This window comes from Panulirus ornatus, chromosome 11 (assembly GCF_036320965.1).
Source record: "Panulirus ornatus isolate Po-2019 chromosome 11, ASM3632096v1, whole genome shotgun sequence".
Lineage (NCBI taxonomy): Eukaryota > Metazoa > Arthropoda > Malacostraca > Decapoda > Palinuridae > Panulirus > Panulirus ornatus.
Genome location: NC_092234.1, coordinates 70,215,095 through 70,240,435, shown reverse-complemented (window position 1 = coordinate 70,240,435; position 25,341 = coordinate 70,215,095). Strand labels below are relative to the sequence as shown.

Here is a 25,341-nt window from a genome sequence, read left to right as displayed (position 1 = left end):
TATTCCTTGCACGCCTTTCACTCTACTGCATGTTCAGGCCCCGATCACTCAAAATCTTTTTCACTCCATCTTTCCATCTCCAATTTGGTCTCCCACTTCTCCTTGTTCCCTCCACCTCTGACACATATATCATCTTGGTCAATCTTTCCTCACTAATTCTCTCCATGTGACCAAACCATTTCAAAACACCCTCTTCTGCTCTCTCAACCACACTCTTTTTATTACCACACATCTCTCTTACCCTATTATTACTGACTTGATCAAACCACCTCACACCACATATTTTCCTCAAACATCTCATTTCCAGCACATCCACCCTCCTGTGCACAACTCTATCCATAGTCCACACCTCGAAACCATACAACATTGTTGGAACCACTATTCCTTCAAACATACCCATTTTTGCTTTCCAAGATAATGTTCTCGACTTCCACACACTCTTGAACGCTCCCAGAATTTTCACCCCCTCCCCCACCCTATGATTCACTTCCGCTTCCATGGTTCCATCCACTGGCAAATACACTCCCAGATATCTAAAACACTTCACTTCCTCCAGTTTTTCTCCATTCATACTTACCTACCAATTGACTTGACCCTCAACCCTACTGTACCTAATAACCTTGCTCTTATTCATATTTACTCTCAACTTTCTTCTTTCACACACTTTACCAAACTCAGTCACCAGCTTCAGCAGTTTCTCACATGAATCAGCCACCAGCGCTGTATCATCAGCGAACAACAACTGACTCACTTCCCAAGCTCTCTCGTCCACAACAGACTGCATACATGCTCCTCTTTCCAAAACCCTTGCATTCACCTCCCTAACAAACTCATCCATAAACAAATTAAAACCCCATGGAGACATCACACACCCCTGCCACAAACCTACATTCACTGAGAACCAATCACTTTCCTCTCTTCCTACATGTACACATGCCTTACATCCTCGGTAAAAACTTTTCACTGCTTCTACCAACTTGCCACCCACACCACATATTCTTAATACCTTCCACAGAGCATCTCTATCAACTCTATCATCATATGCCTTCCCCAGATCCATAAATGCTACATACAAATCCATTTGCTTTTCTAAGTATTTCTCACATACATTCTTCAAAGCAAACACCTGATCCACACATCCTCTACCACTTCTGAAACCACACTGCTCTTCCCCAATCTGATGCTCTGTACATGTCTTCACCCCCTCGTTCAATACCTTCCCATATAATTTACCAGGGATACTCAACAAACTTATACCTCTGTAATTTGAACACTCACTTTTATCCCCTTTACCTTTGTATAATGGCACAATGCAAGCATTCTGCCAATCCTCAGGCACCCCACCATGAGTCATACATACAGGAAATAACTTTGCCAACCAGTCAACAATACAGTCACCACCTTTTCTAATAAATTCCACTGCAATACCATCCGAACCCGCTGCCTTTCCGGCTTTCATCTTCCACAAAGCTTTTACTATCTCTTCTGTTTACCAAATCATTCTCCCTAACATTCTCACTTTGCACATCACCTCAACCAAAACACCCTATATCTGCCACTCTATCATCAAACACATTCCACAAACCTTCAAAATACTTACTCCATCTCCTTCTCACATCACCACTACTTGTTATCACCTCCCCATTTGCCCCCTTCACTGAAGTTCCCATTTGCTCCCTTGTCTTATGCACTTTATTTACCTCCTTCCAAAACATCTTTTTTTTCTCCTTAAAATCTAATGATACTCTCTCACCCAAACTCTCATTTGCCCTCTTTTTCAACTTTTCTACCTTTCTCTTGACCTCCTGCCTCTTTCTTTTATACATCTCCCACTCATTTGCATTATTTCCTTGCAAAAATTGCCCAAATGACTCTCTCTTCTCTTTTACTAACAATCTTACTTCTTCATCCCGCCACTCACTACCCTTCCTAATCTGCCCACCTCCCACGCTTCTCATGCCACAAGCATCTTTTGCGCAATCCATCACTGCTTTCCTAAATATATCCCATTCCTCCCCCACTCCCCTTACCTTCTTTGTTCCCACATTTTTCCATTCTGTACTCAGTCTCTCCTGGTACTTCCTCAAACAAGTCTCCTTCCAAAGCTCACTTACTCTCACCACTCTCTTCACCCCAAAATTCTCTCTTCTTTTCTGAAAACCTCTACAACACTTCACCTTCGCCTCCACAGGATAATGATCAGACATCCCTCCAGTTGCACCTCTCAGCACATTAACATCCAAAAGTCTCTCTTTTGTGCGCCTATCAATTAACACGTAATCCAATAACGCTCTCAGGCCATCTCTCCTACTTACATACGTATACTTATGTATATCTCTCTTTTTAAACCAGGTATTCTCAATCACCAGTCCTTTTGCAGTGCATAAATCTACAAGCTCCTCACCATTTCCATTTACAACACCGAACATCCCATGTACACCAATTATTCACTCAACTGCCACATTACTCACCTTTGCATTCAAATCACCCATCACTATAACCCGGTCTCGTGCATAAAAACTTCTAACACACTCACTCAGCTGCTCCCAAAACACTTTCGTCTCATGATCTTTCTTCTCATGCCCAGGTGCATATGCACCAATAAATACCCATCTCTCTCCATCAACTTTCAGTTTTACCCATATCAATCTAGAGTTTACTTTCTTACACTCTATCACATACATCCACCACTCCTGTTTCAGGAGTAGTGCTACTCCTTCCCTTGCTCTTGTCCTCTCACTAACCCCTGACTTTACTCCCAAGACATTCCCAAACCACTCTTCCCCTTTACCCTTGAGCTTCGTTTCACCCAGAGCCAAAACATCCAGGTTCTTTTCCTCAAACACACTACCTATCTCTCCTTTTTTCTCATCTTGGTTACATCCACACACATTTAGACATCCCAATCTGAGCCTTCAGGGAGGATAAGCACTCCCTGTGTGATTCCTTCTTCTGTTTCCCCTTTTAGAAAGTTAAAATACAAGGAGGGGAGGGTTTCCAGCCTCCCGCTCCTGTCCCCTTTAGTCGCTGTCTCCCGCGTAGGCGAGGTAGCGAAAGGAAACAGACAAAAGAATGGCCCAACCCACCCACATACACATGTACATACATACACATCCACACACACACACATATACATACCTATACATTTCAACATATACGTATATATATATATTTATTTTTTTTTTTTTGCTTTGTCACTGTCTCCCGTGTTTGCGAGGTAGCGCAAGGAGACAGACGAAAGAAATGGCCCAACCCACCCCCATACACATGTATATACATACACGTCCACACACGCAAATATACATACCTACACAGCTTTCCATGGTTTACCCCAGACGCTTCACATGCCCTGATTCAATCCACTGACAGCACGTCAACCCCGGTATACCACATCCATCCAATTCACTCTATTCCTTGCCCTCCTTTCACCCTCCTGCATGTTCAGGCCCCGATCACACAAAATCTTTTTCACTCCATCTTTCCATCTCCAATTTGGTCTCCCACTTCTCCTCGTTCCCTCCACCTCCGACACATATATCCTCTTGGTCAATCTTTCCTCACTCATGCTCTCCATGTGCCCAAACCATTTCAAAACACCCTCTTCTGCTCTCTCAACCACGCTATTTTTATTTCCACACATCTCTCTTACCCTTACGTTACTTACTCGATCAAACCACATCACACCACACATTGTCCTCAAACATCTCATTTCCAGCACATCCACCCTCCTGCGCACAACTCTATCCATAGCCCACGCCTCGCAACCATACAACATTGTTGGAACCACTATTCCTTCAAACATACCCATTTTTGCTTTCCGAGATAATGTTCTCGACTTCCACACATTCTTCAAGGCTCCCAGGATTTTCGCCCCCTCCCCCACCCTATGATCCACTTCCGCTTCCATGGTTCCATCCGCTGCTACATCCACTCCCAGATATCTAAAACACTTTACTTCCTCCAGTTTTTCTCAATTCAAACTTACCTCCCAATTGACTTGACCCTCAACCCTACTGTACCTAATAGCCTTGCTCTTATTCACATTTACTCTTAACTTTCTTCTTTCACACACTTTACCAAACTCAGTCACCAGCTTCTGCAGTTTCTCACATGAATCAGCCACCAGAGCTGTATCATGGTGAGGTGCCTGAGGATTGGCGGAATGCGTGCATAGTGCCATTGTACAAAGGCAAAGGGGATAAGAGTGAGTGATCAAATTTCAGAGGTATAAGTTTGTTGAGTATTCCTGGTAAATTATATGGGAGGGTATTGATTGAGAGCGTGAAGGCATGTACAGAGCATCAGATTGGGGAAGAGCAGTGTGGTTTCAGAAGTGGTAGAGGATGTGTGGATCAGACATATACATATACACATGTACATAATTCATACTTGCTGCCTTTATTCATTCCCATAACCATCTCGCCACACATGAAATGACAACCCCCTCCCCCTGCTTGTGCGTGAGGTAGCACTAGGAAAAGATAACAAAGGCCACATTCGTTTACATTCAGTCTCTAGCTGTCATGTATAATGCACCCAAACCACAGCTCCTTTTCCACATCCAGACCCCACGAACTTTCCATGGTTTACCCCAGACGCTTCACATGCCATGGTTCAATCCATTGACAGCACGTCGACCCCGGTATACCACATCGTTCCAATTCACTCTACTCCTTGCCCACCTTTCACCCTCCAGCATGTTCAGGCCCTGATCGCTCAAAATCTTTTTCACTCTATCTTTTCACCTCCAATTTGGTCTCCCACTTCTCGTTCCCTCCACTTCTGACACATATATCCTCTTTGTCAATCATTCCTCACTCATTCTCTCCATTTGACCAAACCATTTTAAAACACCCTCTTCTGCTCTCTCAACCACACTCTTTTTATTATCACAAATCTCTCTTACCCTTACATTACTTACTCGATCAAACCACGTCACACCGCATATTGTCCTCAAACATCTCATTTCCAGCACATCCACCCTCCTCTGCACAACCCTATCTATAACCCACACCTCGCATCTATATAACATTGTTCGAACCACTATTCCTTCAAACATGCCATTTTTGCTTTCTGAGATAATGTTCTCACCTTCCACACATTTTTCAACGCTCCCAGAATTTTCACCCCCTCCCCCACCCTGTGACTCACTTCCACTTCTATGGTTCCATCCGCTGCCAAATCCACTCCCAGATATCTAAAACACTTCACTTCCTCCAGTTTTTCTCAATTCAAACTTACCTCCCAATTGACTTGTCTCTCAACCCTACTGTACCTAATAACCTTACTCTTATTCACGTTTACTCTCAACTTTCTTCTTTCACAGACTTTACCAAACTTAGTCACCAGCTTCTGCAGTTTCTCACATGAATCAGCCACCAGCGCTGTACCATCAGCAAACAACAACTAACGCACTTCCCAAGCTCTCTCATCCACAACAGACTGCATACTTGCCCCTCTCTCCAAAACTCATGCATTCACCTCCCTAACAACCCCATCCATAAACAAATTAAAGAACCATGGAGACATGGAGAAAAAAAAAGAGAGATAGGTAGTATGTTTGAGAAAAGGAACCTGGATGTTTTGGCTGAGTGAAACAAAGCTGACGGGTTAAGAGGAGAGTGGTTTGGGAATGTTTTGGGAGTAAAGTCAGGGGTTAGTGAGAGAAGAAGAGAAAGGGAAGGAGTAGCACTACTCCCGAAACATGAGTGGTGGGAGTATGTGATAAAGTGTAAGAAAGTAAACTTTAGACTGATATGGGTAAAACTGAAAGTGGATGGAGAGATGGGTGATTATTGGTGCATATGCACCTGGGTTTGAGAACAAAGATCATGAGAGGCAAGTGTTTTGGGAGTAGCTGAGTGAGTGTGCTAGTAGTTTTGATGCATAAGACCGGGTTATAGTGATGGGTGATTTGAATGCAAAGGTGAGTAATGTGGCAGTTGAGGGAATGACTGGTGTATATGGGGTGTTTAGTGTTGTAAATGGAAATGGTGAAGAGCTTGTAGATTTGTGTGCTGAAAAAGGACTGGTGATTGGGAATACCTGGTTTAAAAAGAGAGATATACATAAGTATAAGTATGTAAGTAGGAGAGATGGCCAGAGAGCGTTATTGGATTTCATGTTAATTGATAGGCGCGTGAAAGAGAGACTTTTGGATGTTAATGTGCTGAGATGAAACTGGAGGGATGTCTGATCATTATCTTGTGGAGGTGAAGATTTGTAGAGGTTTTCAGAAAAGAAGAGAGAATGTTGGGATACAGAGAGTGGTGAGAGTAAGTGAGCTTAAGATGGAAACTTGCGTGAGGAAGTACCAGGAGAGACTGAGTGCAGAATGGAAAAAGGTGAGAGCAAAGGATGTAAGGGGGGTGGGGGAGGAATGGGATGTATTTAGGGAAGCAGCGATGGCTTGCGCAAAAGATGCTTGTGGCATGAGAACAGTGGGAGGTGGGCAGATTAGAAAGGGTAGTGAGTGGTGGGATGAAGAAGTAAGATTATTAGTGAAAGAGAAGAGAGAGATATTTGGATGAGTTTTGCAGGGAAATAGTGCAAATGAGTGGGAGATGTATAAAAGAAAGAGGCAGGAGGTCAAGAAAAAGGTGCAAGAGGTGAAAAAGAGGGCAAATGAGATTTGGAGTGAGAATCATTAAACTTTAGGGAGAATAAAAAGATATTTTGGAAGGAAGTAAATAAAGTGCGTAAGACAAGAGAACAAATGGAAACATCAGTGAAGGGGGATAATGGGAAGGTGATAACAAGTAGTGGTGATGTGAGAAGGAGATGGAGTGAGTATTTTGAAGGTTTGTTGAATGTGTTTGATGATAGAGTGGCAGATATAGGATGTTTTGGTTGACGTGCTGTGCGAAGTGAGAGGGTTAGGGAGAATGATTTGGTAAACAGAGAAGAGGTAGTAAAAGCTTTGTGGAAGACGAAAGCCATAAGGCAGTGGATTTGGATGGCACTGTAGTGGAATTTATCAAAAAAGGGGTGACTGCATTGTTGACTGGTTGGTAAGGATATTCAATGTATGTATGACTCATGGTGAGGTGCCTGAGGATTGATAGAATGCTTGCATAGAGCCATTGTACAAAGGCAAAGGGGATAAAAGTGAGTGCTCAAATTACAGAGGTATAAGTTTGTTGAGTATTCCTGGTAAATTATACGGGAGGGTATTGATTGAGAGGGTGAAGGCATGTACAGACCATCAGATAGGGGAAGAGCAGTGTGGTTTCAGAAGTGGTAGAGGATGTGTGGATCAGGTGTTTGCTTTGAAGAATGTATGTGAGAAATACTTAGAAAAGCAAATGGATGTGTATGTAGCATTTATGAACCTGGAGAAGGCATATGATAGAGATATTCTGTGGAAAGTATTAAGAGCATATGGTGCGGGAGGCAAGTTGTTAGAAGCAGTGAAAAGTTTTTATCGAGGATGTAAGGCATGTGTACGAGTAGGAAGAGAGGAAAGTGACTGGTTCTCAGTGAATGTTGGTTTGCAGCAAGGATGTGTGATGTCTCCATGGTTGTTTAATTTGTTTATAGATGGGTTTGCTAGGGAGGTGAATGCAAGAGTGCAGTCTGTTGTGGATGAGAGAGCTTGGGAAGTGAGTCAGTTGTTGTTCAGTGATGATACAGTGCTGGTGGCTGATTCGGGTGAGAAACTGCAGAAGCTGGTGACTAAGTTTGGTATACTGCGTGAAAGAAGAAAGCTGAGAGTAAATGTGAATAAGAGCAAAGTTATTAGGTACAGTAGGGTTGAGGGACAAGTCAACTGGGAGGTAAGTTTGAGTGGAGAAAAACTGGAGGAAGTGAAGAGTTTTAGATATCTGGGAGTGGATTTGGCAGCGGATGGAACCATGGAAGCAGAAGTGAATCATTGGGTGGGGGAGGGGGCAAAAGTTCTGGAAGCGTTGAAGAATGTGTGGAAGTCGAGAACGTTATCTTGGAAAGCAAAAATGGGTATGTTTGAGGGAATAGTGGTTCCAACAATGTTATATGGTTGCGAGGCATGGGCTATAGATAGAGTTGTGCGGAGGAGGGTGGATGTGCAGCAAATGTTTGAGGACAATATGTGGTGTGAGGTGGTTTGATCGAGTAAGTAATGAAAGGGTAAGAGAGATGTGTGGTAATAAAAAGAGTGTGGTTGAGAGAACAGATGAGGGTGTTTTGAAATGGTTTGGTCACATGGAGAGGTTGAGAGAGGAAAGATTGACAAAGAGGACATATGTGTCAGAGGTGGAGGGAACAAGGAGAAGTGGGAGACCAAATTGGAGGTGGAAAGATGGAGAGAATAAGATTTTGAGTGATCGAGGTCTCAACATGCAGGAGGGTGAAAGGCGTGCAAGGAATAGAGTGAATTGGAACGATGTGGTATACCAGGGTCGACATGCTGTCAATGGATTGAACCAGGGCGTGTGAAGTGTCTGGGGTAAACTATGGAAAGTTTTGCGGGGCCTGGATGTGGAAAGGGAGCTGTGGTTTCAGTGCATTATACATGACAGCTAGAGACTGAGTGTGAACAAATGTGGTCCTTGTTATCTTTTCCTAGCGCTACCTCACACACATGTGGGGGGAAAGGGGTTGTCATTTCATGTGTGGCAGGGTGGTAATGGGAATGAATAAGGACAGACAGTATGAAGTATGTGCATGTGTATATAAGTATATGTCTGTGTGTGTATATATATGTATACATTGAGATGTATAGGTATGTATATGTGCGTGTGTGGATGTGTATGTGAGTGGGTTGGGCCTTTCTTTCGTCTGTTTCCTTGTGCTACCTCGCTAACACCACAGACAGTGACAAAGTATAATAAATGAAAATAAATATACGTACGTGAGTAGGAGAGAGAGAGTCAAAGGGCATTATAGGATCATGAATAAACTGATAGGCTTATAAAAGAGAGACTTTTGGATGTCAACGTGCTGAGAGGGGCAGCTGAAAGGATGTCTGATCTCTATCTTGTGTAGGGAAATGTCAAGATTTGTAAATGTTTTCAAAAAAGAAGAGAGAATGTTGGGGAGAAGTGAGTGCTGAGAGTAAGTGAACTTGGAAAGGAGACTTGTGTGAGGAAGTACCAGGAGAGTCCGAGTGTAGAATGGCAAAAGGTGGGAGCAAATGATATGATGGGAGTGGGTGAGGAATGGGATGTATTTAGGGAGGCAGTGATGGCATGTGCAAAAGAGGCATTTGGCAAAAAAAGGTGGGAGTGGGCAAATTAGAAAGGATAGTGAATGGTGGGATAAAGAAATAAAGTTGTTATTGAAAGAGAAAAGAGAGGCGTTTGGACTATATTTACAAGGAAGGAGTGCAAATTACAGGAAGATGTATAAAAAAAGGCGGCAGGAGGTCAAGAGGAAGGAGCAAGGGTTGAAAAAGAGGGCAAATGAGAGCTGGGGTGAGAGAGTATCCTTAAAATCTAGGGAGAATAAAGATATTTTGGAAGGAGGTAAATAACGTACAAAAGATAAGAAAGCAAATGAGAAATCAGTGATGGGGACAAGGGGGAAGTGATAAAAGGTAGTGATGAAGTAAGAAGGATATGAATTGAGTATTTTGAAGGTTTGTTGAATGTGTTTGATGATACAGAGTAACAGATGTGGAGTGTTTTGGTCAGGGTGGTGTGCAAAGTGAGAGGGTCAGAAAGAATGGTTAGGTAAGAGAAAAGAGGTAGTGAAAGCCTTGTTGAAAACTAAATCTGGCAAGGTAGTGGGTTTGGATGGTATTGCAAGAGAATTTTTTAAGAGAGAGGGTGACTGTGTTGTTGATTAGTTGGTAAGGATATTCAATGTATGTATGAATCATGGTGAATTACCTGAAGATTGGTGGAATGCATGTATAGTGCCAGGGTACAAAGGCAAAGGGGGTAAAGGCGAGTGTGTTCAAAATACAGAGGTATAAGTTTGTTGAGTATTCCTGGCAAATTGTATAGGAAGGTATTGATTGAGAGGCTGAAGGCATGTATAGAACATCAGATTGGGGGGGAGTAGTGTGGTTTCTGAAGTGTTAGAGGATGTGTGGATCAGGTGTTTGCTTTGAAGAATGCGTGAGAAATCTTTAGAAAAACAGATGGATATGTATGCAGCATTTATGGATCTGGAGAAGGCATATGATAGGGTTGACAAAGATGCTTTGTGAAAGGTTGTAAGGCATGTCTACGGGTAGGAAGAGAGGAGAGTGGTATACTGGGTCAATGTGCTGTCAATGGATTGAACCAGGGGATGTGAGGCATCTGGGGTAAACCATGAAAATTTTAAGGGGCCTGGATGTGGAAAGGGAGCTGTGGTTTCAGTGCATTATACATAACAGCTAGAGACTGGGTGTGAACTAATGTGGCCTTTGTTGTCTTTTCCTAGCTCTACCTCACACGTGTGCGGGGGGAGGGGGTGTAATCTTATGGGTGGTGGGGTGGCGACGGGAATGAATAAAGGCAGCAAGTATGAATTATGTATATGTGTATATAAGTATATGTGTGTATCTATATATATGTATACGCTGAAATGTATAGGTATGTATATGTGTGTGTGTATGTGGGTGGGTTGGGCCATTCTTTCGTCTGTTTCCTTGCGCTACCTCGCTAACACGGGAGACAGCAACAAAGTATAATATTTAAAATATAGAAAAATGAAACATTAAACAGTGTTATAACAAGCAATACTTTATGTTAAGACAGTCACACATGTGTTCATAACCAATGCTTTGACTCAATGATCCAGTGCTTCACTTGGGATCATTCAGAGGTTTTGTCCTGCATAGACCACTTGCCATGGCCACAGGTGGGCAAAAATTTCTGCAGAATCACGGACCTGCTGGCTACTACCAACTCTTCTTATAGAGTCTCTTGCTGAATTAAGTGGCTGTTTTAATTATCCGACAGTAACTAAAGCTAAAGCAATACAATATTTTCCACTATGTTGGTCCAATTTATCAGTAGGTTTTGATATCAGTTAGCACATGACAACTGTATGGAATTGTTTGATTTTCAGAATGCTGCTATCCACAAAAGAATAGTGAAAAAATTGGTGCTGATAAACAGAGTTGGTGGTAACAAATATGAAGTCCCACTCACAATGTCATTATGTATGTATATTGCCAGTTAACAATGATGAGCCAATTTGAGCTCTGAGGTTGCCCATAAAGCTGCCAAGGGTATGCAAGTGTCATCAACCACACTGCAGACAGCAAAGCGACAGGCATCAAAATGCCTATCCCATCCTATAACATGAATTGCACGCAATGCCAAGAAAGTACATGTATGAGTAATCTGAACGATTTTGACAATGAATGTATCAAGAGAGCAATTCTAACAATCTATGAGAAAGAGAAGCTCCCAACCTTAAATGCACTCCTGAAGAAAGTGAAGGAAAATCCAGTGAAGTTTGAAGATGGGAGGACAACACTAGAAAGTTGTTTGGGTGCTTGGGTTTGGATACAAGAAAGTGTTAAGTGGTAGGGCACTTTTAATGGAGAGGGATGACTGAGTGGTGGCAAGGAACAAGTGCCTCAGGTAATTGCAAACAGAAAAAGTAACCCGACAAAACCGAAAACAATAGAAAAAGTAGCCCGACAAACCGATGCCCTAAGGTGTCTTTGGGTGAAACTTGGGTAAACCAAAATGAATGTGTGGAACAAAGCTGGATCATGCCTGATGGTAACTGGACACAAAACAAGAATCTGCAAAGGTTCTCATTTCATTAACTTATATGTTAGGGGTGCACATGGTTTTATCTCAAAGGAATTACTTAATAATAGATGTAAAATCATCAACAAAGGTAACTATCATGACTCCATGGACCATGATAGATTTAAAACAAGGTTCAAAGAACAACTCTTACCTAATAATGGAGAGAAGTCTGTGATAATAATGGGCAATGCCCCATATCATAGTAAACTTAAAAACAGAGTTCTAAGAAGCAGCATCAGGAAAGCTGAAGTGACAGAATGCTTATACTCTAATAATACCATGCATGAGCCATTTCTGCTAAAGCCTGAACAGTTACAAATGGCTAAGTGCCAAAAAGAAAAATAGGTGCATATAAGACGAAATAGCCTGTGTGCACGACCACAATATTCTAAGATTATCTCCTAATTACTGCCACTTGAACCTAGTGGAGCTCACATGGACACAAATTAAGACAGGCATGTGTACGTGTAGGAAGAGAGGAAAGTGATTGGTTCTCAGTGAATGTAGGTTTGCGGCAGGGGTGTGTGATGTCTCCATGGTTGTTTAATTTGTTTATGGATGGGGTTGTTAGGGAGGTAAATGCAAGAGTTTTGGAAAGAGGGGCAAGTATGAAGTCTGTTGGGGATGAGAGAGCTTGGGAAGTGAGTCAGTTGTTGTTCGCTGATGATACAGCGCTGGTGGCTGATTCATGTGAGAAACTGCAGAAGCTGGTGACTGAGTTTGGAAAAGTGTGTGGAAGAAGAAAGTTAAGAGTAAATGTGAATAAGAGCAAGGTTATTAGGTACAGGAGGGTTAAGGGTCAAGTCAATTGGGAGGTGAGTTTGAATGGAGAAAAACTGGAGGAAGTGAAGTGTTTTAGATATCTGGGAGTGGATCTGGCAGCGGATGGAACCATGGAAGCGGAAGTGGATCATAGGGTGGGGGAGGGGGCGAAAATCCTGGGGGCCTTGAAGAATGTGTGGAAGTCGAGAACATTATCTCGGAAAGCAAAAATGGGTATGTTTGAAGGAATAGTGGTTCCAACAATGTTGTATGGTTGCGAGGCGTGGGCTATGGATAGAGTTGTGCACAGGAGGATGGATGTGCTGGAAATGAGATGTTTGAGGACAATGTGTGGTGTGAGGTGGTTTGATCGAGTGAGTAACGTAAGGGTAAGAGAGATGTGTGGAAATAAAAAGAGCGTGGTTGAGAGAGCAGAAGAGGGTGTTTTGAAGTGGTTTGGGCACATGGAGAGGATGAGTGGGGAAAGATTGACCAAGAGGATATATGTGTCGGAGGTGGAGGGAACAAGAAGAGGGAGACCAAATTGGAGGTGGAAAGATGGAGTGAAAAAGATTTTGTGGGATCGGGGCCTGAACATGCAGGAGGGTGAAAGGAGGGCAAGGAATAGAGTGAATTGGAGCGATGTGGTATACCGGGGTTGACGTGCTGTCAGTGGATTGAAGCAGGGCATGTGAAGCGTCTGGGGTAAACCATGGAAAGCTGTGTAGGTATGTATATTTGCGTGTGTGGACGTATGTATATACATGTGTATGGGGGGGGGGCCATTTCTTTCGTCTGTTTCCTTGCGCTACCTCGCAAACGCGGGAGACAGCGACAAAGTATAATAAATAAAAATAAATCAGAAAAAATCATTCCAGTTCAGATTAGTCTATGAAAACAGTACAGAAACTGATATGAGGGGCAATAGGAAAAGTGACTAAAGTACACTGGAGAAAGTGTATTGACAAAACCAAGAAAGTAGATGATTAACAGAAGAAAGATGTGGTGAGGGGGCATATATTGGAATTATCTGTAAGCAACATTGAAGATGACAGAACTGATAATACTGATCTGATTATTTTGCACACTTCCCACACACACACAAACACAAACACACTAAGAAACAATCACATCTGCTAACCTTGTAAATTAGGGTTTGTAAACTGTAATGATTTTTACTGGAATTATTAGCTGCTGAATCCAGAATGTATTATCATTACAATGTAGGTTAAATGTATCACTGTAAGTGACAGAAACCCCCAAGGATCTATGAGACAGCAAGAAAACAAGGATAAGGAAAGATGGTCAAGCCGGAGACAGTGCTTCACTAGCAGTAAAATATCGACGAATGGTAGGTTACAAAACTGAACCTTACCTCTCCACACTTCCTTCCCTTACCTCTGTAACATCCACCCATCATTAGCATCCTTTCATTCATCCTAGACATCTCCCTTTAGCAAATAAAGTTCCCAACCTTGGTCTGGGACACTGGGTGTCTGAAGAATGTGTGACAGCCTGTTGTGCATCACCTCAATGCACCTTTTCTTTATTTCACAAACAGACAAAGAAAGGCTGCATCCACTCACATCCATTCTCTACCTGACATGTGTAATGCATCAGAACCACAGCTCCATATCCACAACCAGACCCCACAAAACTTTCCATGGTTTACCCCAAATGCTTCTCATGCCCCACTTCAATCCGCTGACAGCACATCAACCCCTGTATACCACATCATTCCAATTCACTCTATCCTGAGTACCGTCCTGCATGTTCAGGACCTGACCGCTTAAAATCTTTTTCACCCCACCCTTCCATCTCCACTCTGGTCACCCCATTCCCCTTCTTCCCTCCACTTCAGACACATATATCCTCTTTGCCAACCTTTCCTCACTCACTCACTCCCTTTGTTGAAACCATTTCAGCATACCCTCTTCAGCTCTCTTAACAACACTCTTTTCACTACCAAACTTCTCTTTCATTACTTACCTGATTAAATCACCTCATACCATCCATATACTGTCTTTCAAACATTTCATTTCCAATACATCCACCCATGCCTTGCAGTCATATAATACTCTTAAGACTACTATATCTTCGAACATACTCTTGTTTGCCCTCCCAGATAATGGTCTCTCTTTCCACACATTCTCGAATGCTCCCATAACCTTCACCTCCTTACCCAACCTATGACTCACTTCCACTTCCATGATTCCAACATATGTCATGTCCACTCTCTTCTATCTAAAACACTTCAATTCCTCCAAGTTTTCTCCATTCAAACACACCTCAACTAACTTGTCCCTCAACCATGCAAAACCTAATAATCGTATGTTTAACCACATTCTCTCTCATCTTACTCCTTACACATACACACTTCCAAACTAAGTTTCCTACTTCTGCATTTTCTCATTCAAATCTGCCACCAGTACTGTATTAACAGCGAACAACTGACACTTCCCAGGCCCTCTCAACCCTGACAGACTGCATAACCACACCTCTGTCTAAGACTATTGCATTTACCTCACTCACCACCCCATCCATATACGAACTGAAGAATCATGGTGACAGCACACTAACCTAACACAGATCAAACTTCACCTAGAACCATTCGTTTTCCTCTTTCCCTACTCTTACACATGCCTTACACCCTTGATAAAAACTTTCACCACTTCTAGGAACTTTCCTCCCACTTCACACATTCTTAAGACATTCCACAAAGCATCTCTATGATGTGCTTTCTCCAGATCAAAATATACACCTCATACAAAGCATATGTCTCTGAGTAATTCTTACACACATTCTTTAAAGCAAACATCTGATACACACATCTTTTACCACTTCTGAAACCACACTGCTCATCCCCAGTCTGATTCTCTGTACCTGCCTGCACTCTCTCAATTAATACCCTCCCATACAACATACCAGGTACACTACACAAACTTATGCCTCTGCAACTTGAACACTCACCTCTTTCCTGTTTGCCTTTATTCACTGGCACTATACATCATTCTGCCAATCCTCAGGCACTGTGATAAATACATACATGTAAAATCCTTACTAACAAATCAACAGGAAAATCATCACCTTAAAGTCAACTGCAATAACATAAGGCTTTCACCACCTCCTCTCTTCACCACTCTCAATGACACTTTTACTTCGCTTACCAGTCAGACTCAAACACCCTACATCTGCTACCCTATCATCTAAAACATTCAACAGTCCTTCAAAGTATTCACTCCACCTACTTTCATCTGCACCTGTTACCACTTCCCCTCTTGACCCCTCTAAAACATCTTATCATCCCTAAAGTTTACTGATACTCATTCACCCCAACTCTCAAATGCCATCATTTTCAAACACAGCATCTCCTTGACCTCCTTCTGCTTTCTCTTACACATTCCCCAATCAATTGCACTACTACTCTGTAAGTACCAACCAAATGCCTCCCTTTTCTCCTTCACTTGCAACTCAACTTCACTCCACCACTCAATAATCCTTTCTAATCTGCCCACCTCCCACCATTTGCATGCTATATGCATCTCTTCCATGGATCAGCACTGCTTTCCTCAATACCCCCCATTCCTTACCCACTTCTTACTTCATTTACCCACACTTTTTGCCATTCTACACTCTATTTCTTCTTTTATTTCTTCCCTCAATCTCTCCTATTTCATCAGATAAGTCTCTCTACCCACCTTACTCTCACCACTATCTATTCATTGATATTGTTTCATCTTTTCCGAACACCCCTACAAATCTTCACCCTCACCTCCTCAAGATAGTTATCAGACATCCCATCAGCTGCCTCTCTAAGCATATTTTCACACAAAAGTGCCCGCTGACCATCTTTCCTAGTCGCACACACATACTTGTGCATATCCCTCTTTTCAAACCAGGTATTCCCAATCACCAGAATGTTTTCAGCACACAACTCCACAAGCTTTTAGCCATTTCCATTCATAATACTGAATGTCCCATGCCCCCAGTCATCCCTTCAACTGCCACATGACTTACTTTGGCTTTAAAATCACCAATCACTATACCAGGTCTCTTACATCAAAACTGCTGATAGACGCAGCTGCTATCAAAAAAACTGCCTCTCGTGATCTTTCTTCTCATGGCGAGGTGCATAACCACTAATAATCACCCATCTCTCACCATCCACTTATGTTTTTACTCACATAAGTCTAGAATTTACTTCCATGCACTCTTTCACAAGCTTCGACAATTCTTGCTTCACAAGTACTGCTACTCCTTCCTTAGCTTATGTCATCTCACCAACCCCTGATTACTCCTATGACATTTCCAAGCAATTCTTCCCTTTTACCACTGAGCTTTGTCTCACTCAGAGCCAGAATATTTAAGTTTCTCCAAACATGCTACCTATCTCTCCACTCTTATCTTGGATTACATCCACACACATTTAGACACCCTAGCCCAAACCTTCAGAGAAAGAGCCCTCCCTGCTTGACTTTGTCTTCTGTTCAGTCTTTTAGAAACTGAAAAACAAGAATGAGGGGTTCAGCTCCCTGCTCTCACCCCCTTAGTTGCCTTCTACAACAAGCAGGGAATATGGAAGTAGAATTTTTCTCCTCTCCCAACACTTATTTCAATAACATAATGGAGTAAAACTATCTTTTGTGCATCTCAAGATAAAACAAGACATAGCTTGATCACTGTCTGCCAGTCTGCAATAAGCACCCACCTGGTCAGCACATAAGTAAACTCAGTGACCATGTTTCTCAACAACTGCAGTGTTTTTATGATACAAAAGTCTGTCTTTTTATATTGAATCATTGCAAATAAGAAAGCTATCATCAATGCTGCGTGTGCCACGACTATTTCAATAATGCTGTATGTACCAGCACTATTAAAAACTGAAACTTATAGAGCATCATCTGTGTCGGGATAGTAACGTGCATCAAGCCCCATTTCTGACAATAAGGTAATTAGGTGGCTTCAGATGACCCTGAACCTATATCCTTCTGATTCATAGTTTTCAGCACTCCTTGCACACCTCAAGTCTCAAAGGAATAGTTGTTGATAGTCCATTTATAAATGCTTCATGGAAAAATTCAGGATGCAACAGAATTTGGCTTCCAACTGACCACCTCTCACCCCCGTTAGTCCATCAGAACGGGAGTCTATTACAATAAAAAAAGGTCTATGCCATAAAGTTTGTGCCATTCTCTTCCTTTTCTAAACAGAAGCATCAATGATTTACCATTCAAGCATTTCTGTCAAAAAGTCTGCAACCTCTGGGCAGACATCTTACTAAGGATATAGACAATAATGCATTGTCATAGGTAACACTGGGAACAGCTGCTTTTATGTGGATCTTGTCATGAGGAGTCTCTCTGTCACAAAGGCCAATACCCTTTTACCAGGCTGTTTCTTAATTTTTCAATTCAGGAGCATTAGGTGTCAATGCCATGTCTGCAACTGGAATGCTTGGACTCAGATTATCTTAAACTGACTGGTTTTCAAGGTTTACCACCTCTTGTAGCCTCAAATTGGATAAAATAAACATACTGCAAGAAGTTAAACCAGATGCACCAGTTTCCTTGAGAAATCCATCACCAAAAATCGTGGGTTCGAGATGATTTTTTTTTCACAAAAACATACAAAAGAAAGTACAGAACACTTACAAGTTCATCTTTTACAGAACAGTCATACTTCTACAGGTACACCACCGAATTTCCGGCAACTGATGGTTCGGCACCTCCTTTAGTCAAGACAAAATTATGTCAGGGAACTTGAAATTACCACGGCCACTAGACTAGTTTACTGTGCAGCCACAGATGGCGTTGTGTGTAGGGCGCACTTATCTACATTCTTTACACTGCACTTGTTGGTGGTGATACTGCAATTCTGTGAGATTCTTAGATTATTTTGCTTAAATTCAACCCTAGCTATGGCTTCTAAGACATATGGGAGAGTCAGCCGTGATGTCAAACATAAACACCAGTCCATATTGTTCCATATTGATCCAAGTTAAAGTAGAACTGTTGAAAAAAATGGAGTGGTATTTCGGAGCGTAAGCTGTGTGATATCTACAGTACTGATTCATCAATTGTTTATGACAAAGAGGCAAAGGGAGAAAATATTGAAATTCTATGCAGACAGCAATTCCAAGAAGCAAATGATGATTAGAAAAACTATGAAAGATGATAAGAATACTGAGCACAATCAAGTGATGATGGAATGGTTTCGACAGCATCGGAGTGGAGTGGACTTGTCAGGTAGCATGATAATGGAGCAGGGTAAGTTGTTCCATAAAGAACTTAAATTACAACATGAGCATGACTATAGTGAAGGATGGCTTCAAAGATTCAAGAAGCATCATGGAATTTCCATAAATAAAGTGTGTGAAGAAAAGCGGTCTGCAAACCACGAAGGAGCTGACGAGCAACTCAATCCTGAACAGGTGTATAATGCAGATGAAACTGCATTATTCTGGTGATGCACACCTAGGAAAACACTAATGACAGAAGACGAAGAAGACCCTACAGGATTCAAACAATCTAAGAAGAGACTTACCATCCTAGGGTGCTTGAACATGTAATATTTGTTTTATTCAAATTTCTAGCAGTCCATGGTATACTTCAGACACATGGGAGATGCATAATTAGTGGGTTAGAAGTGTGTTGATGCAATATTGTTACATGACCACTGTTGGTCTGGCAAAATGGTTAATCCAGCACGGCTTTGGAACCAAGAGTGCCAGAAAATCGGTCGTATACCTGTACTTAGAGTCAGTATCAATTTGGAGTCTTTTCAAGCCTTTCAAAGAACAATGAAGGACCTGCTGTAACTAAATAAGTATTTTAAGATCTTTTTTATCTTTTTCCTGACAAGAATAAAGTAACTATTGGTTCATGTAGGAGTTCTTTACAGGAGTCTTTGGCAAAGGAACTTTACATTAATGTTTTCATACCTGTGTAAAGTAGACTGTCAAAATTTTCATTTTCTTTTACACTAAACCAAGGCTTTCTCAACTTACCCTAAATGAAAGCTGTGGAAGGTCCATAATCTTTCACCATATTTCAACTTTTTGAACAGTGTAGTTTTAAACTTCTTATGAAAACTCTACTCTAAATAATTTCATGATCAGAGAATAGAGTTGAAGAAATCCATGTAATATTTGGGCATGAGAAACTTATTAAGTTTAAATTCAGGTCATCTTTCACGAGTAAAAACCCAAAAAACAAAAATTCTTTCTATAAATGAGATTATCATATCTAGGAATATACCTATTTCACTACATCCTTGAAAATTTCTCCTTAAAACATCATCCTTTACGTACAGTCAAGACTTGCAAGAGATTTTACTGGTCTCAGAGAAAATTAGTCAGAACATGTTAGTTTTCCCAGGTCCCTTAAAGCCTTTATTACAAATTACTTTCTGGCTGGATCAAGTTTATTCTTTCAGAACCAAACCTGTCTGATGTACTGATAGTAATTTCCAACTTGGTTTTCTAAACTTAAACTGGGTGAGATTAGGAAAAGAACTCTGGCATTTGAACAAAAAATTTGTTTGATGAAAGCTTGATTTAGATATGCTTTGTCTTCCTTTTGTGGGTATGCCTACAACAAAAAGCAATGCTTCAGAGAACAAGAATAAATCATCATTAAGACTGGATACTTTTAGTTCATTTGGGTATGATCTTGGATGTTTATGGGGCTCTGTTCATGGCTGAGGAATGTAGGTTTTGAATGAAAAAACACCAATTCTCTTACATTTCTATGCATCTATTTACTTTTCCTTTCCATTTGTTTTTTAAAGGCCCCTTTATTGATTCCTGACAGGAACAAGCCTGAAAACAACAGCTGCCCACGAATGAATGTGGGTGGATGGTTACTTGGCACTAACTCTCCTCCAAGCCATTATGTAATAGGAAGGTTACTGTATGATCATAAGGATATGTGATCAAGCATCTGCCAGCCTTATATGCTTTATGATGGTCAAAGGAGGTGAACTTTCATGGGTGCACCAATCTTGGGGGTAAAAGAGTTTTAACTCCCATGAGCAAGAGCTCTCTCTGATGTTAACAGGATTCTGCCTCGAGTAAAAAAAAATTATTTTACCTCTTTCAAAACTGACATTTTCTGTTTTGCTACCCTATTCTCACATTCTCTGAAATATGCTAATTCTGGAGACAAGAAAATCATTTTGCTACTAAACTGGCTTGTAACTAATGCAACATTTCAATCTTCATGGTAAAATTTTCTGATCAGGTACAAGTATTTTCATTTTTGATCAAATCCCTTAATATTTTCCTGTTTTTTCACAATTTTTCAAGTCCCATGTGGAATATGTAAACAACATTGCATTAAGTACATCTTACCTCAGCATATGCTGCAGTAGGCATGCTGGTCAAATGTCCTCTTTCATTGTATGTTTCCAAAACTGTCTGAACTCAAGGAAGCCATCAGGATCTGGAAGAATTTTATTAATCAAGACAAATTCCAAATACAATGATCATATCATAAGAATATCATCATTACTATCATAATTATCATTATCATACAATCCAAGAACCTCTTCTCAGGGGTTTCTGCAGCTTCAATGATGTACTACAATCAGTAGCACTGAAAGGAGGGACTTTTTTGGAGTGAGAAGTTCTTAACAAGATTGTATTCTAATGACACAAGATCAATGATGGTGTCTTTTTGCGCTCCAAGTTAAATCTGGTAATGCTTTCAATTCAGTATACAGGATTATTAACATAAATTATACTGGATAATAACTTTTTTTTTGCACTCAAAAGTAAAATCTGGTAATGCCTTCAATTAAATATACAGGATCATTAACATAAACTATACTGGATATTAACTTTTCCTATCACAGAAACTTTAAAGGGCTCACAAGAAACAGCAGTTAACAATCAAATGTATTCTTCCTAAACTCTCCATCACAAATTCAAATATATATAAAATACATTCAAAGCTTATCACTTTCTTCTGAAGTCTAACACATTTCAGCTTATTATTACACCCATTTCTGTTAATTCAAAATTACTGCCTACATGGCTTTAAATAACAGATAGTTTCTTTAATGTATGACACTGGCAATGCAACCAGTACTACATTAAACTTCTTACAAGATTAGATGGATCTACAATAACAAAAAGGGAAAAAAATCTATTTTTTTTTATTTTGCTTTGTCGCTGTCTCCCGCGTTTGCGAGGTAGCGCAAGGAAACAGACAAAAGAAATGGCCCAACCCACCCCAATACACATGTATATACAAGTATATACATGTATATACATTCCACTCTATCAAAATGAGGAGGATCGAGGGTATATAAACATACAACTTTTGTGAAAATCTTGTAAAAGGAAGGTATCTAGTACCAAACCCACAGGCTGGCAATGGACAAATAAGACCAATTCCCTTCGACAAATTTGCTAACACAAGAAATGTGTCAACAGCCACAGGGTCATAGACATATATGCAATGGAACATTTTCTACTAACAGCAAACAGCTTAAGTCAAAAAGTGTCAGTTTATGGATGTAAGGGTAGTAAGAATGTAAAGTAAGATCAGCAGTACAGATACAGGTAAATCCTCTGCAATGCACGGGTAGGTATGTTTTGTAACTCATAATCACAATCATTCCAAAACTACAGTAATCCTGATCCTGAAATTTGTCTTAATATGTAATTTAGTTATTGATATTTACAGACTATTACTGTGTCTGTTTTGACACTTTTTGTGTTTTATCTATAATGGTTTCTCTTCACAGAAGTGTTCATGGCAAACACTATCTATCTACATCTCTGATGCATATTCCCTTCAGGAACTCCCATCAAGGGGGTGGCCACGGCAAGAGTCTCCATTTATCCCTGTCTCTACATTCATCCCTTGCATACACTATTTCACACATCCTTCTACCATTTATCTCCCTCCAGTATTCTTCCACTTTATTTCCCCACATCACAGGTGGTCTTCCTCTCACTGTACCTGCCATACACTCCCATTATAAACTCCTCATCTTGCATTCTTTCCTTAAACCCAAACCATCTCAAAGTATTACGTTTCAGCCATTCTACCAATCCACTCCAAACCTCTTTCCACCATTTCTCTCCCTCCAGTACTCTTCCACTTTATTTCCCATCACAGGTGGTCTTCCTCTCACTGTACTTGTCATAAACTCTCATCATAAACTCTTCATCTTACATTGTTTCCTTAAACCCAAACCATCTCAAAGTATTACGTTTCACCCATTCTACCACTCCACAATTCACTCCCTTTGTATTCTCTGCCATACCAAATCACTCAAGCATCCCCGTCATTTCTTTCTTCACATGCTCCCCTCAAGCAGCTCAATCCTACAGCCTGGATGCTTGACCTGTGTGACTCATTACATGTATATGTTTTGACTGCATAGGTCAAAGCTGGGAGGAATACATTGTCCCCTAATCCTTTCTACATTTTCATATTTACACCTCTACCCTTCATTATTCTATTAAGGGACCCCTTGACTCTTCTATCATACAGGGTTCTCTCCCTTACCTCTCCTTCCATATCACCAAACTCTACCTCTTCCAGTCTTTCTTCCCCAATATCCAAAAGACAGTTTAGTACATTTTCCTTTTTCACTTTATATAGTTTTGCAAATTTCTTATTTTCACTCTTGCCATTCAAACAATATTACTAATTTCTACTCATATTTATCTTCAATCACCTATATCTGCAAATATCACAAAACATGCTTCCAGTATTCTGTAACTCCTCTTCACTCTCAGAAAACAACACAATATCATCCACTAACAGGCTTGCCACTAATGCCACACCTCACTGCCACACTCCATCTCTGGAGAACCCATATGATAGGGTTGACAGAGATGCTTTGTGGAAGGTATGCTGCTAGAAGCAGTGAAAAGCTTTTATCAGGGATGTAAGGCATGTGCACTAGTAGGAAGAGAAGAGGATGAATGGCTCCCAAAGAAGGTCAGTCTGTGGCAGGGGTGTGTGATGTTTCCATGGGGGTTTAATTTACCCCCTTTGCCTTTGTACAGTGGCACTATACATGCATTCCACCAATCCTCAGGCACTTCACCATGATCCATACATACATTGAATATCCTTATAACCAATCAACAATACAGTCGCCCCCTTTCTTAATAAATTCAACTGCAATACCACCCAAACCCACCACCTTGCCATATTTCATCTTCTGCGAGGCTTTCACTACCTCCTCTCTTCATCAAGCCAAACCATTCTCCCAGACCCTCTCACTTCGCACACCACCCTGACCAAAACGCCTTACATCTGCCACCCTATCATTAAACACATTCAACAAACCTTCAAAATACTAACTCCGTTGCTACCTGTTATCAATTCCCCCCTTGCCCCTTTCACCAGTTTCCATTTGTTCTCTTCTCTTTCACATGTTATTTACCTCCTTCCAAAACATGTTTTATTCTCCCTGAAGTTTAATGATATTCTCTCACCCCAACTCTCATTTGCCCTCTTTTACAACCCTTGCACCTTCCTCTTGACCTCCTTCCACTTTCTCTTATACATCTCCCAGTCATTTGCATTCCTTCCTTATAAGTATCGTCCAAAAACCTCTCTTTTCTACTTCCCTAACAATCTTACTTCCTTATCTAACCACTCACTACCCTTTCTAATATGCCCATCTCCAATCTTTCTTAAGCTACATGCATCTCTTGCACATGCCAACACTGCTTCCCTAAATGCATCCCATTCCTCACCCACTCCCCTCACGTCATTAGCTCTTACCTTTTGTCACTCTACACTCAATCTCTCGTGGTACTTCCTCACACACATCTCATTCTCAAGCTCTCTCACTCTCAGCACACTCTTCTCCCTAACAATCTCTTTTCCTTATTGAAAACTCTACAAATCTTCACCTTCGCCTCCACAAGATAGTGATCAAACATCCCTCCAGTTGCCCCCTCAGCACAATAACATCCAAAAGTCTCTCTTTTAAACACCTATCAATCAACATGTAATCCAATAATGACCTTTAACCATCTCTCCTACTCACATACATACACTTATGAAAATCTCTCTTTTTAAACCAGGTATTCCCAATCACCAGTCCTTTTTCAGCACACAAATCTACAAGTTCCTCACCATTTCCTCTCACTACACTGAATACCCCATGTACACCAGTTATACCCTCCACTGCCACATTACTCACCTTCACATTTAAATCACTCATCACTAATACCAGGTCACGTGCACCAAAGCTGCTGAAACACACTCAGCTACTCCCAAAACACTTGCCTCTCATGACCTTTCTTATGACCAGGTGCATAAGCACCAATTATCATCCATCTCTCTCCACCCACTTTCAGTTTTACCCACATCAATCTAGAATTTACTTTCTTACACTCTCTCACACACTCCCACAACTCCTGCTTCAGGAGTAGTGCTACTCCTTCCTTAGCTCTTATCCCATCACCAACCCGACTTTACTCCCAAGACATTTCCAAACCATTCTTCTCCTTTACCCTTGAGCTTCGTTTCACTCAGACATACTACCTATCTCTCCTTTCTTCTCATCTTGTTTACATCCAGAGACATTCAAGCACCCCAATCTGAGCCTTCAAAGAGGATGAGCATTTTTTCTTCTGTTTCACCTTTTAGAGACTGAAATATAAGGACTTCCATTTCAGTTGCCTTCTATGACACGCATGGAATACGAGGGAAGTAATCTTCCTCCCCTATCCCCAAGGAAAAGTGTGAGAAAGGAGAAAGTTGAGAGTATATGCGAATAAGAGCAAGGTTATTAACTTTAGTAGGGATGAGGGACAAGATATTTGGGATGTAAGGTCGAATGGAAAAAAACTGGAGGAAGTGATGGGTTTTAGATATCTCAGAGTGGTCTTAGCAACGGATGAAACCATGGAAGCGGAAGTGAT

At 41.1% G+C, this 25,341-nt stretch overlaps 1 protein-coding gene across 1 annotated transcript in view; it reads right to left on the bottom strand.

Annotated features, from left to right (window-relative positions):
• Window positions 1-25,341, bottom strand: part of elg1 (enhanced level of genomic instability 1) — a 310,678-nt gene that overhangs the window by 266,679 nt on the left and 18,658 nt on the right. Inside the window, 1 exon segment of the mRNA XM_071667249.1 lies at window positions 20,791-20,881. Within this exon segment, the coding sequence (XP_071523350.1) occupies window positions 20,791-20,814 (24 nt within the window). The 5' untranslated portion in view covers window positions 20,815-20,881.